Source organism: Portunus trituberculatus, chromosome 14 (assembly GCF_017591435.1).
Source record: "Portunus trituberculatus isolate SZX2019 chromosome 14, ASM1759143v1, whole genome shotgun sequence".
NCBI lineage: Eukaryota > Metazoa > Arthropoda > Malacostraca > Decapoda > Portunidae > Portunus > Portunus trituberculatus.
In genome coordinates, this window is record NC_059268.1 from 21,154,493 (window position 1) to 21,169,144 (window position 14,652).

Genomic DNA, 14,652 nt, shown 5'->3' on the forward strand with positions numbered 1-14,652 from the left:
CCAAAGATTCAAGAAAAGAGTGTGACAGAAAGGTTAATGCCAAAGGTGAACTGTTTTCTAGGTTTGAATGGATAACTAATGATAAACTTTATCAAAACTATACTTTTTGTTTTTGTAGATGGCTGAGCAGTGAAGACGCTCTGATGGGTGAGAAGAGAATGGCACAAGATGACTTAACTTACCAATAATGAAACTCACCAGACGACCCTTCCTGATAAGTTTAGGCAATAAAGATGACAGAAGACGCAGTGTGCAAACATTGCAAGGCAGTCTGATTGTGTTACTCGAGCCATTCCATCATCATATAACATGTAACAAATTATTATTCATGCAAGCTCGTGAACTAAATATATTTTGGTTTGTGAACTCAAATGGATAACATTATTACTAAATGTACTAATATGTTTGGTGACAAACTTTGTTGAGAGTGTTTTTTTTTTTCTTTTAAGTTCAAAGAAACCTTCCAGTACTTTCTAGTGTTTTTACAGCATATCCTAAGAATTTTCTGTATAGTTTTGTTAAAACAATGATTTGCTTTGAATATATTTTGATGCCAAGAAACAAACTTTAGATTTTGAGTCATCTCACAATATGGTGCTAGCTTACACATTATACAGGCTGACAATGTATTTTTATAAATGAGAAGGTGCATTTTGTGACTGTCCATGATTGAAATATTTGACTCTTCTTTTTATACAGTTTTATGAAGTTTAATGTGCCATGTGATAATCCCCCCAGGTTTTGATAGTAGTGTTTTGATCACAGCCATATTGAAACATGATTCAGTGTAGCATGTGAGTTTATCCTAAGCATTTAAGGATGTTATATACTGTTTGTTATTGTTAGGACCAAGTGTATTGTAACTGAAGTGTTACTGCAGTGGTTCTCAACCTTTGGGGCATGCCCCGCTAGGGGTGCATCAGTAATTTCCAAGGGGAATGCAAGCTCTTGGGATAAAGCAGGAATTTCTCCAAATACATTCATCGTTCTCTAAGTGAAAGCAAGGCCAAGTAATGAGAGGTTTATGAAAAATGCAAAAATATCACATTTTTCTTTAAAACTTGGGAGGGAATTGTATTTGTAGGTGCAAGGATGGTGTGGAGGGAAGGACAAATCCCTAGAGGGGCGTGGTAGTAAAAAGGTTAAGAACCACTGTCTTGGATAATTATACTGTATGTGAGCTATGCCTCTCTCTCATAATATGTACTTATTATTTATCTATTTTATGTGCTAGTCATAAAAGCTGTACAGTTCATAAGTTGTGATATAGTGTATATAATGCTCTTCCCTGTCACTGTTTGCAAAGAATATTTTGACACCTTTACTATGGAAGACTTGTAGTTCATGATGTCAAAGGCATTAACACAGTTCATTCTAGGTGATATATATTTTGAAAAGGTGTGTGATAAATGGGGCATCCTTCATAGTCTTATCCTGAGATTTTCATCTTCATGAAACTGTTTTTCCTTAAAGAAAAAAAATCATAATCATATTTGAGTTTTGTGTTTAAAAGTTGAATAGAAATACTACTTTGTAAGTAAAGCCACAGTGCCTGAGTCCTGCAGTGTTGACGCAATAACTATATTTATGTTTAGATAGGAGTGATGTGGACCATACATAGACTGTTATGTAAGTGAATCATGTCAATGTTATGTAACAAAACTGCTTTCTGTATTACAGTATTTCAGTCAGCTTTATATTATGTCCAAGTAAATTTCGTACAAGATTACATTTTTCAATTTGTCCCAAAACCAGGAGTTTATTGAATACTGGATTTTTTAAGAAATCCCATGTCCCATGCCTAAAGGGTAAAGAGTGTCTTGGCTCTACTCCTCAGCCCTGCCTCTCTTGCGTCTGCTTCATTTTCTCCTTATCATCATAAATCTTCGTATAATTTATTCCCATCGCGTTATTGATGAACATATTCGATACGCTGTGGTGCAGTGGCCGGCACAGCGCTGAGGATTATGAAGATTGATGCGCGGCTGAAATTCTTCCTGGACTCATTTTTTGTCGATTAGATATGCAAATTTGTATCGAGAGAAGCGATGCCTGACGCGCTCCTCTGTTTTGTGTAGGAGTGAATGAAAGTTCATTGCCACCGAGCAAGATGATTCATCAGAAAGTAGCGTATCCAGTGTCGTATCAGCTGAAAGTGAACCCTGTGTCGACGAGATTTGAGACTAGTTTCTCTGAAGTTCACACGTCACACATCAGTGCGGGTAATGAACAAGAAAGGACATCTCATGTGCATACAAGTACGTATTAGGATGAAATTTGTTCGTCGTAATGACAGATTACTGTTCTTTGTTCTCTGTCTCCACCAGCCGGTGGTTCACACGTGAGCATCTTTCACTGCTTCACCGACGCACCAAACATCTGAACACTATCATGAGTATTATCTTTTACTGGGCTTTCTCACTTGTCAGTAGTCAGTACACACTCCTTCAAAACAATCACGCGATCTATTCTGTTACTGAGATATGTTCCTCTCAACGCTTACCGCCACATATCCTCGGCCAGTAGGAGTGTCTGTGTGTAACAATTACGTGACGCAACCTGTGTAATTATTTTTTTCTGTGTATGAAATAACTACAAGGACTCGTTCACTCAACGTGTCGCTTAGCAAACCTTCTATGACTGACCTGTGCATTAAACAGTCAAGTGAGCCATCACCCAGCCGACGCCTCGCTAGTGCCCGAGATGCCACTCCCCGCACCGCAGTAAGTGATTGTTACTCCCATGACTAATTGTGTTAATCTAAATATCAATTATTCTATGACTAAGAAAACAGTGATATAAAGGCATTGACACGTGTTTATCATCGAAATCATCACTGCAAGGAGCAAATCATGGCAATTAAGACGGTGAGAAACTGCCGTTCTTAGCATTTCATTCCCTCCGTCACTGCGTCTTCACTCACTCTGTGCTCACGTGCGGGCCAACATTTCACCAAGCATTTAGCGACGCAGAAACATCCTTCCCATGCTTGATGTCTCGTCATTACGGTCCGTGATAATTACTTAGGTGTAGGAATGAATCCTACGGTTGTTATTAAGATGAACGGTACGTCGCCACTGTCTTTGTTTCTTAATGGCCTTCATGAGGAGGTACTCAAGAGGAATGAGAGAATCGTGCCGTGTTCTTCCCGTCGCCTCCCGTCAGTGTGGTGTTGGTGTGGTGCGGCTGATGATGATGGGTGCTGGTGATAACTGGGATGTGTGGATATGGTTGCTATTAGTTTGTAAGAGTAATCGTGTTTATAGTTTCGGTGTGTGTGTGTGTGGCTTGGTACTCTGTATTTGCCGAGTTTTTCTTTGAGAGAGAGAGAGAGAGAGAGAGAGATTACCTACGTTATTGTGCAAGGCCGTCTTCACACACACACACACACACACACACACGCGGTAAATGTTCCCTCTTAATCAACGTCAACAGCGCGCGTGTGTTGTATAACATTTTTTTTTTTTCTCTTCCTGCTGTATCTTCATTTCTTCTATCTGTTTTCTCTTTTAAACTTTATTTCATCATCATCACCATCACCACCACCATTAGGGTTGCCACCTGTCCCTTAAAATACGGAACCGTTCCGTATTGAAGCGTGAAATGCTGCGTTCCGTATTGAACCAATACGGAACGCCATTTGTTCCGTATTTGCCTGTATGAATAGTCAAGCAAATGAAATAAATTAATAAGTCATCGCGACCAAATATTGAAACAAATACATAACCAGTTCACAAAAATATATGAGTTTGTTAGGGGTTTGTCGTGCCGCGCGTGCGTTATGTGAACAGTACACGTAATATCTCGCTCCGCCTCCACGCCCACGGTCCATCACTAACGGCTGTCAGTGTAGAAATGAGAGGGGCGGAGAAAACTGCAGCTGTGCTGTGCCATGCCTGTCTCATCCCTGTTAGGTACCTGGTACTGAACATGGCTACGTCTGCAGGATCTGTACACTTGGAAAATGTATAAGTAATGGCTATATTTATGATCCATTCATATTCCAGGTCGCTACTCTTTTCTGAAAATGATTTTTTTTTTCAACGAAGGGAAATATATTTTTTAGTGTCTCATTCTTTCGAATTTATACAGACACATGTAGTTTCAAAAATATATTACTGATAACTTGCTTGACTGATGAACGTATTTTGCAATATATCCTCATATTTAGTCAAGATATCCTTGAATTCCTCCTAATACAGGGTACTTATGGAAGAGCTTATCTTCAAGCCTTGTCAATATGATTGACTTTCTAACCGCCATCACTGTTCCAACCTCAGCTAATGCGTTCCGTTTTTTTTAGGAGGTGGTGGTGGCAACCCTAACCACCAATGATGCCTCGTGCCTTATCGTCTTTCACTCTCTCTCTCTCTCTCTCTCTCTCTCTCTCTCTCTCATCAGGGTATTTCAGCTCTTCTTTTACCATTGAACATTTTGGCAAAGTTTAAGAGTCCCTTCGTTGTGCTGTTCCCCTTCTCCCCAAATCCCTTAGCTAGTCTCACTTTTTCTCTCCTCCCGTACGGTCCTTTCCTTTCTGCCTCCCTCTTTTATCTCTTCTGTCCGACCCTATTCCTCTCCACCCTCCTGCCTCGCTAAGCCCTGGGTCCTCACCTCGCCCTCCCTTCGCCCCCGCATTCCACGTCCTGAGGTCCGCTGAGCCACAGGACCCGCTGCTCCCTCAGGCACCACCACCACCACTACCACCTACCACTGTTAAATCTCCTTTTTAGATAATATGATTTTATTTCTAAGTGATGTTAAATTATTTTGTTCTGTGAATTTTGCTTCTTTATGTATTTGTATTGTTGTACGTGCTCGTATTTCCTCATGCTGTGATTTTTCATTCCCAAAATATCGTGGGAGTTAATTTTCTCAAGGAACAAAGTGAGTTTCATGAAGGAAGCGTTGCAGTGTTTGGATATGCAGTGAACTTTGATTGTGCGGGTAATTCTTTCAAGGTGGAATTGTGTCCACATTTAGGAATGAGTTGCCACTTAAATGGCGGAGTCGTTTTGGAAACTTATCAGGGATAAACGTGTTCAAAGTAATTTCCTTAGCCGGTTTAATCACCTCGACATAATTAGCTTGCAGATTGCTTCGTGCGCCATCCCTTCCTCGTTATATAAAATGTAATAGTTGTTATTATTATTATTATTATTATTATTATTATTATTATTATTATTATTATTGTTTTTATTATTATTATTAGGAGTAGTAGTAGTAGTAGTAGTAGTAGTAGTAGTAATTCTCACAGCTCCAATAGTTTAAATAGGAGGACAAGTGACAAGGTGATGGGTGATTGGGGATGATCTAAGGAAGGTAATGGGTTGATGGGTGACCAGTTGGCGGGGAACCGGGGGAATGGATGATTGGTGAGGAGCCAGGAGGTGGCAAGGGAATGGTTTGCCAGGCAGGGTGGTGTAGCTACGTACCAGAGTGGTGTATCATCTCTCCTTACTGCTGCTAGTGAAATGCTACCAGGGAGGTATTGTGTTACTTCCAGAGGGTTCAAATAAAACCAAGATGTGTCGTAATCTATTAAATTGCTGGGAGTAAGGAAGAAGCCTAACCGCCAACGTCTGTCTCCGGGCTCTGAGGCGAGGCGAGACGTTGACTGACGTGCGTGGGACGAGCGGCAAGTGGCGGAAACCTCGCGGGCAAATCCGAAACCAGACAATTGCAGTGGTGATTCATCTCATATTCCATTTCTACCATGCTCTCTCTCTCTCTCTCTCTCTCTCTCTCTCTCTTGTATATATATAATAATAAATCGCAATATAAAATCAGCCACTAGAGTAAATATAAACACACCAGCAATAAAACTGAGAGGAAAATCTTGCTCGTCGTTGTGCCGTGTGTGCAGGGGAGCCGCGCCTGGCCTGAGCAGGTCAAGACGAGGCTCAAGAGGCGAGTTGGCTGAGTATTGCGGGATCCATCTCGGCCACGTCCTGCTTGTTTGTCTTGGTCTTGCGCGGTGCAGAGAGAGAGAGAGAGAGAGAGAGAGAGAGAGAGAGAGCTGCTGACTTAAAAGTGTGTGCCAGTGCCGGTGACAGGAGTCTACACAGGAATATTGCATCAGGGGAAAAGACGGGCACATCTTAACCCAGTGACAGCGAAGGGAAGGAAGGGCGAGCGAGCTGCAGTTGGGAGAAGCGAGCAGAGGGGAGCGAGGGAACTGTCAGCAATGTCAAGAGTTCACAGAGGAAGGAAAGGAAGGGAGACACGTGGGGTAAGAGGACATCCCCTGTCTTAGGAGGGATCTTTCTGGCATTGGAGGATCTTGTGACCGCCGTGTTGAACGAAAACACTTCAAATTTCTATAGACTTGAATTCTGAAACACTTTCCTCACCACGACGATTTTTCATGGGCGATAGAGATGATTAGCCGAGATTTCACAGCGTTTCTCCCATTAGAAATGTAGAAATCTTGTTATTCTGTCACAAGAACCATATAAACACCCTTAGAAACTCCGTGTAGCAGCAGTTTGAACCCAATGAGTGTAGTAGTGGAGGTGGGACATAGAAGTGTTTTGGGGTAATATATTCCTTAGTTTTTCCCACACATCGGCTTCAGTATGGTTGTTGTAAAGAGATCGCATCCCTCCAAACCATCACGTGTGTTGTAAAGAACCTCTTCTCTCTGTCTGCTTGTTATTAAACTTTCGAAGAAAATTATGTAAAGGAAAATTCGCAACCCATTATTCAACTGGAAGATTAATTTTGGATTAAGTTACGTCCCCTTATTTTCCGCCACACATTTCCTGAGGCTCACGTCATACTACTGTCTGGTGACTGCTGGCTGGTGGTAGGAAGAGTTTATCGTGCAGCAGGTGTGAGTGTTCAGCACATTCCTGAATCTCGTGATGTGTTTGTCTCCCTGCGATGTAAATCCTGGACATGTTTGCTCGGTGGTCACAAAGGAGGGAAACAGGTTGACCTTTGTGTTTTGTGGTGTGGTTTTTCCAGGGATCGGTGCAGCCACACGTGCTCTCAGTCACCGCGAGGGCCGGGTGAGTGCGGCAGGCCGGGTGCCGCGTCAGGTGGTGGATAGCAGCCTGGTCACCAATTGTCCCTCGTTATGTTGCCAGTACGATGTTACCTTCCATCACTCGTGAACACTTTAAGGCAGCAGCGCGCAAGAATAAAGAAAAGTCCAGTCTGAACATATCACTCACAAAACGTAAACATGAGGTTTCCCTCCCCTGGGATGGGCGTGGGCGGGCCTTCCCATCTCCTGAGTGCGTGGAGCGGGCCTTTCTATCCCTGGGGGCGTGGGTGTGGGGCGGGCCTTCCTGCACCGTCACGGGAAATATGCAAAGCAGGTCTTGCGGTATTCATAGCCAGACGTGAGGACGGGTGCGTGCACGTCCCTGCCGGCCTGCCCGTGGTGGAGGAGGAGACAGGAGGAGTAAGAGGCAAGAGAAGGAGTTTGCATCGAGGATGACACTGTCTCTTCTCAAGTTAAAACAAGAGCATAAAGCTTCCATTGTAAAGTATAATGAAGGCAGGGCGTGGCAGAAGCGGCGGGAGAGGACGGTGGAGACTGCTTGGTACACGTGATGGTCTGGGGAATCTGTGATAGAAAAGGAAAGTAGAGGACTTGATTCTTTTGATGGATATTGTGCTGTGAGCTGCTTAAGGGTCCGTGGAAACGTGCTCAAGATTGGGAAGACCCGTGCAGACATGGTTACTAATCCGTAGGTACAAAATGGTGAGGTTAATGCAGTCAGGGTGTGTGAGAGGGGAGACGTGTGGTCAGTAGTTCTCTTCCACTGTTTCCAGAGTCGAGGTTTGAAGTCATGTACGAGTCTCCTCCAGTTGTTTTTGTCTATAGCATCTCCTTCTGTTTCCATCCTTTGCAGTTCAGCCGCTGTTCCATCCTTCCTTCTCACTCCCTGTCGGTGATTATTAATTCAAAGGTTCTGGCAGTGTGATGAATGGTGTGCAAAGGTTGAGGGTGTGTCGCAGTCAGAGGGAAGGGGCCCAAAAAACAGCGAGAAAAAGAAAGAGAATTTGAAAAGCAACTTTGCCTCTGTTTTTGGGAGCGTGTAACTTTGGCTCTGAAATTTCCGAGGAGGAGAAAAAAATGAAGATCCGCATTTTCGTCTCGTGGTGGTAAGCGTTCACAGAAACCAACCCGAGAAACTTATGGAAATTCTGGTGAGCTTGAAAGATTCCACGAAGAAAGGGAAGAACTTTTGATGGAAATAGGAAATGTTGGAGACACAGCTGGAAATGGAAAGAGGAAACTTGGAGTGTCTATCAGGAAAGAGAGAGAGAGAGAGAGAGAGAGAGAGAGAGAGAGAGAGAGAGAGAGAATATGTGACGGAAAGTGGTTATGAAGCAGCAGGAATAAAAGATTCGTCCGAGGGGTCGTAAAGGAAGAAGGGCAACTTTTATGACCAGTAGGGAAGGAAGAAGAGGAGGAAGAAGAGGAGGAAAGGGAGAAGAGAGGGACTATAGCGTGAGGTGAGGAAGACAGTGAGTGAGAAAGTGGCGGTGATGAGTGAAAGCGACATGCAAAAGTGCGAGAGGCGGGCTGAGTGTGCCTAGAGAGGAAGGCAGAGTGTGTTGAGAGTGACGGAGGGGAAAAGGAGATGGCAGGGCTAAGATTTCCAGCAGCAGAGTCTTGAGGGAGCTTTGATGGCGGGAACGACAGGGAATGGAAAGGGAAGCAAAGCCGGAAAGGAGAGACAGGAGTGGGGAAAGCAGGAATAAAAAAGATAAAAGGAGACACGGAGGAAAGCAGGAAGGAAAGGCCACCGTGCTTGGACAAGAGTAAAAGTGTCAGCAGGTTGGTAGCGAACAGGAAGGAAAGAAATGTGTGCAGCGTAAAACTGAGCGGCGAAGGAAGAAAGAGAGGAAAAAGAAGGAATATGAGATGACAGGGATGAAATGAATAAAGAAAGCAAAAGGACAAGGACAGAGAGGAAAAGGAAAATTATTTTATGGTAGAGGAGAGCAGAGTAAAGGTGATGAGGACAAGATGGGGTATGAGCGGCGCCCACACAAGGTTCATCAGGCAACAGGAGGCGGCGTGAGCAGGAATATGTGAGAGAGAAAGAGAGAGAGAGAGAGAGAGAGGGGAGGGTAGCAGATTTTGAAATAATATACATATGCAATCAGAAGAAAGTGTTTTGTTAGAAGTTACTTGCATCTCTCTCTCTCTCTCTCTCTCTCTCTCTCTCTCTCTCTCTCTCTCTCTCTCTCTCTCTCTCTCTCTCTCTGTACTCATGTTTTATCTCTTTCTTTCTTTCTAAAATGAATTCGTCAAAATCCACCCACCATATTTCACAGTCTTTCCTCCTTTCTCTTCCTTGCCTTCCCACATTTCCTTCCTCTCATTCTATCCCCCTATCTTCCTTTCCTTCCCCTCAAAAAAGCACACTCTTTCTCTCTATCCTCTCACCTCTTCCCTCTCTTCCTTCCTATTTCCTCCGGCCCAGCATACACCCTTTATTTATTTCTCTTAAACTCGCAACTCTCTCACAGCATTCTGACTTTTCCTTCCTCCGTGCGCCGCTTCTATTTCCTTCCCCCTCACGAATACACAAGTATGGGAATGCATGCAGGAGTGGAGTGCATCGTTTTTTTTTCTCTCTATCTATCTTTTTCCCGTCGCCTACCTCCGCCCACACAGTCCCGCCTTGGCCCCGCTCCTGCTCGCGTCTCATTCCGGCAACGCCTCAGCCCACGCGGCCGCAGTAAGCGTGGGTGTTAAAACTAACATAGAATACAGATGGAAAATAGGAAACCAGAGTGACAGTGTGTACATATTGATGCAGTGTGTGTGTGTGTGTGTGTGTGTGTCAGTTTGTTTACGTAGTTCTGGGCAGCGATATGGGGTCCGATCCGTTCCCTCTCCTTTCCCCACCATCTCTCTCTCTCTCTCTCTCTCTCTCTCTCTCTCTCTCTCTCTCTCTCTCTTCGTTAACTATGCACAATAAGTGAAGCAAAGAGTCAAAGGCTTTGCAGAATCCGGTCTCTATCTCTGTCGCCGCCAGCCACAAAGGCGCAGGGCAGGTGGGAGGAACGGCCCATGGTACGAGGCAGAGCGGCAGTGCGTCATCAATTCCCAGCCGTAGTGACGCAATGACAGACGCAGTGGGTTCATATAGATTAGTACGTGATATTTTCCCAGCTGAACTGTGACGCACGAATGATGTACTGCGAGTGGCGGTGTGTGTAGCGGCTGACTAGTGTATGTACAGTCTGCACAGAGTTCCTTCACCAACCAGCTTATGAGAGCAGCGTGGGAATCCTCTCCTGCTGACGAGAATTTGTTATTGTGTCTTGGCAAATAAGGCAAAGGAAAGTAAAAGAAATATTGGCAACATTATAAGGGACACATAAGGGAGTGTCCATTTAAAGACAATACTCTCCACAACAACCTAGACCTTTTAATTGTTACTCGTCATTCAGGAAATTTTAGTGTAAATGAGTTACCTGTTAATTATTTGATTATTTCCTGGCTCTTACTAGGCTGAAAGTTAGTCAGTCACTACAAAAGTATTTATTTTGCCTTAACGATTACAATAGAAATCCTTTACCCTTTCAGTATCAAGATGCGATTTCATGTTTATTCTGTTTACTATTTGGTGATTTCATACACCTTCAGAAACTCATGTGGGGGATTAGAATAGTGAAGACTGTGGCCATTAATCTTCTAACCTCCATAAACCCTTCCCAATGTCAATAAAATGGTCTGATAGTACACAAATCTCATGGTAAAAATGTGATCCAGTATTAAAATGGTTAAAAAAAGACAAAAAATTAAGAAAACAGAAATAAAAGCTTCAGAGCAAACCAACAAACCAACCCTAACCCACAGGGAAGAGTTAGGGGCAGAGTAGTTGGGCCCCAGAAGCCAATCTCCTGAAGGGGCGGTGAGGGGCGGAACGTGGTGGTGGTGGTAGTGGTGGTGGTGGTGGTGGTATTGGTGCGTCAGGGGTTCACGGGCGAGTGGAGGCTGAGTCCTGGATTGGAGTGTCGGAGAGATGCAAGACAACCAGCCAGCCTTTCGGGAAGCGAGGGGAAAAAGGTGCCGTGAAGCCGAGGTGTATTTCAGCTGGAAGGCTCTCCACTGAAATAGGAAATGGCGATTCTGTGACGAGAGACAGACAGACAGAGAGAGAGAGAGAGAGAGAGAGAGAGAGAGAGAGAGAGAGTATTCAGAAACGCTTAGCTCTCTCACCACGACTATTTTCTAAGGCCGCATAGATAATTAGCGGTATTTTCAAGAGTGTTTCTAGTGTTTCTCCATTTGATCATGTAGAAATCTTGTCATTCTATCTCTAGAATCGTAAAACAACTTTAAAAAAATCGTGTAGATTTAGATAAAGCTTTTTGAAATAGTGGAGGTGAAGTACAGAAGTGTTTGAGAGTACGAGCCAGAGAGAGAGAGAGAGAGAGAGAGAGAGAGAGAGAGAGAGAGAGAGAGAGAGAGAGAGAGGCTATACACAGAGGCAGTTCACTAACCTTACTATTGATTATATTTGTCAGTCCTGGTATAAGCATGCCATCACCTGTGCTCGTGGAAGTTAAGGTGAGCCATGAATTAATTACCCTTCCCGCTCAGGTTACGCTCCGGCATCTGCGGGTGGGGTCGTGGTCTGTTTGGCTTCCCTTGACGTCCCGGAAGTGTTTCACCGCCTTCATTAAGACCCTGATTCAAGTGGAAAAGCTTTGATCCTCGTATGTCGCAAGCTCTGCTCCAAACTGTATAAGCGTAACAAGTTCCCTTCAATGGATCACACAACCAACCAGCCGCGTCAAGTTCTCTCTCTCTCTCTCTCTCTCTGCCCATCCCCCACTAGTGACGTCATAACTACTATTGTGCACTCTGGAGCGCTTCGTAACCTCTCGGAACGTTAGGAAGTGCTATTTGGAACGCACCCTCCGCCACTCACGTTTCTTCTTTTCATCTCCGCCACCCAGAAGTTCACCAGCATTTTCATTCTTTTATTCCCTTTGGTCCAAACTCAGAAACAGTCTTCCTTACTCTGTTTTCCTGCGTCCCCTTTAGCTTTACTGTTCCTCTCGTGTCTTTCAGCGACAGTGGTTGGGACTGTTTTGCTATAAGAATGCTACTACTTTCTGTGGCTTTCTTGAAATAAACAGAAAGGGCAGAGAAGGTGTATGTAAAGCAAGAAATCCAATCTGTGCTGGGAACAACAGGGTAGAATAACATTGAATAGAGACAAAGGGAGAGAGAGGCAGCGTCGGTGCGAGGAGGGAGTTAGTGTTGCACGAGCAGGTGTAGGGGAGAGGACAGGAGGAGATGGGAGGCTGCTGTGTGAGTGAAGGGCAGCTGAGTGTTGGAGGGGTGGAGCAAGCGAGTCCCATGGGGTAGAAGTGAACTTTGAGCCAATACATCCTTCTCTCCCCTGCCCTGACTGCTGGGTCTCTCTCTCTCTCACACACACACACACACACACACACACACACACACACACACACTATCCATCCCTCCATGTATATTTTCAGTATGTATGTACGGCAATTTCTGATAAATCGTATATTATTGTCATTTTTATTATTATTATTATTGTTACACACACACACACACACACACACACACACACACACACACACACACACACACACACACACACACACACTCACATACACACACATACATTTTAACACGATCAAAGAGTTGCATTGTGAACATACGAACGCACAGCAAACAACGCACACACTTGCAAAACAGACGAGTGTGTGAATTACATAGCCTACACTCAAATGGAATACCTGAGGAGGGTGTTGGCTCTTTAATCCTCACCTGAGCTGCGTGGAATGACAAAACACGACCAAAAAGACTAGAAGGACAAACTTTGAAGTGAAAACTGTGGAAGTGAAACGTAACTAATCAAGGTGAAGCAGTATTGGCGGTGTTACAATCCCTCCCTCGCTCCCTCTTTCCTTCTTTCCCTCCCTCCCTTGTCCTACCTCACACTCCATCTCGCCCCCTCTCTCACCTCGTCCACTACGTTGGCTTTTAATCCTCCTAATGCAACCCGACTAATGAGAATGAAATGTGTGTGTGTGTGTGTGTGTGTGTGTGTGTACCAGCAGGTTTACGTGACATTAGCAAGATTTCACAGCTAGAACATGAGCAAATCAATACGTTCTTATACTAATAAGAAGAGCATTAGAAGTTCACGGAAGGTAGGCCTAAATGAAATTATAAGTTGTCCGAATTATAAATGTATGTTGATGAGAGTAACAGTCGAAATCATACACAAAGCAATATGAACGATAAAGAAGTTAATCCCTTCAGTACCATGACGCGTTTCCACATTCAATTTGCTTACTATTTATGATTTTGTACAGCTCCAGAAACTCATGTGGCGGATTGAAAGAGTGAAGACTGTGGCCATTAATCTTCTGACCTCCATAGAGCCTTCCGAATGTCAAGAAAATGGTCTAATAGTACACAAATCTCAAGGAAAAAATGTGTCCCAGTACTGAAGGGGTTGATATGAGGTTTGAGGAAGACGTAACACAAGCCAAACATTCAGTTAGGAGGTGCAAAAGATATCCCTAGACTCACCACTTGGCCAAATCAACAAAACAGGAGATATTGCACAAAAACTCCATGTGAAATATTTGCAGTTATTTTTCGAGAAGCAGCCTGGAAAAATGTCACTACCATTCTGGCAGGGAAAACATTTAAAAGTTGGTGTATCCGAGTTGCTTTTATTTGCAACATTTTCTAACACTTTCACCAATATTAAATTAAGTAGCGAGCAGAGTAAGGCCCGCATTCTGAAACGCTTTGCTCTTTCAACATCACTGTTTTCCAAAGGCTATAGTTGAAGATCCTCGTGTTTTTAAGGGTTCTTTTATGGTTCTGGTGATAGATTGGCAAGATTGGCAGGTAAATTAAAAGGAGAAACTGTTTTGAAAATTCAGATAGTCGTTTCTGTGGCCTTGAAAAATATTGGTGTTGAGAGAGCAAGGCATTTCTGAATATGGGTGTAATTAAACCTATATTCTGAAACACTTCAACGCCTCACCATCACAATTTTCAAAGGGCTGTAGTTGAAGTGACACGGGTTTTTAAGCATGTTTCTGTAATTCTAGTGACATATTAACAAGTTTTCTGCATTAACAACAGGACAAATGCTCTTTAGAACTCGGCTAATCGTCTGTGTAGTCTTTGAAAATGTACGCGGTGAGAGAGGAAAAGCGTGTCTGAATATACCTCGTGCAGGAAGGTGTGCAAAGAAGGGAAGACTCCGCCGCTGATCACATCCACATCATTAACCTGTTTGTGAGAGAACCACTGAAGCATAGCAACTTTAACAAACTATTTACAAAATCGCTTCTTATTATATGCGCCATTAGGAAGAAAAACAACTAGGCTACGAGGTAAAATGAGATAATCCCGCTAGAGTAAAGGACATATATGTGACAGAGCAGTTTCCTTAATGATAAAGGGAAAAAATGGAGAGAGAGAGAGAGAGAGAGAGAGAGAGAGAGAGAGAGAGAGAGAGATAACAAAGACACTTACATTTGGCTATAACAGTATTTCAGTGTGCCATGAAAGCTGCTCGAATGAAGACAGAGCAAGGACATGAACCGGTAATGAAGCAACAGCAAACTAATAATATGATAACGAAACTATCTGTGTTAGAGATGCAGAGG

General features: G+C 43.6%; 1 protein-coding gene and 1 long non-coding RNA gene across 6 annotated transcripts in view; both read left to right on the plus strand.

The window, feature by feature from the left end:
* Positions 1-1,726, plus strand: part of LOC123503390 (unconventional myosin IC-like) — a 42,154-nt gene extending 40,428 nt beyond the window's left edge. For all 3 annotated transcript variants that reach the window (XM_045253110.1, XM_045253109.1, XM_045253108.1), the window contains exon 22: positions 119-1,726. In XM_045253110.1, the coding sequence (XP_045109045.1) occupies positions 119-133 (15 nt within the window). In that variant the 3' untranslated portion in view covers positions 134-1,726. The remainder of the gene's footprint in view (positions 1-118) is intronic.
* Positions 1,727-2,461: 735 nt separating this feature from the next.
* Positions 2,462-14,652, plus strand: part of LOC123503393 — a 68,195-nt gene continuing 56,004 nt past the window's right edge. Inside the window, exon 1 of one of the 3 annotated variants that reach the window (XR_006674441.1) lies at positions 2,462-2,723. This is a non-coding gene — a long non-coding RNA (uncharacterized LOC123503393). The remainder of the gene's footprint in view (positions 2,724-14,652) is intronic. The other 2 variants (XR_006674446.1, XR_006674448.1) reach the window with 2 other exon arrangements.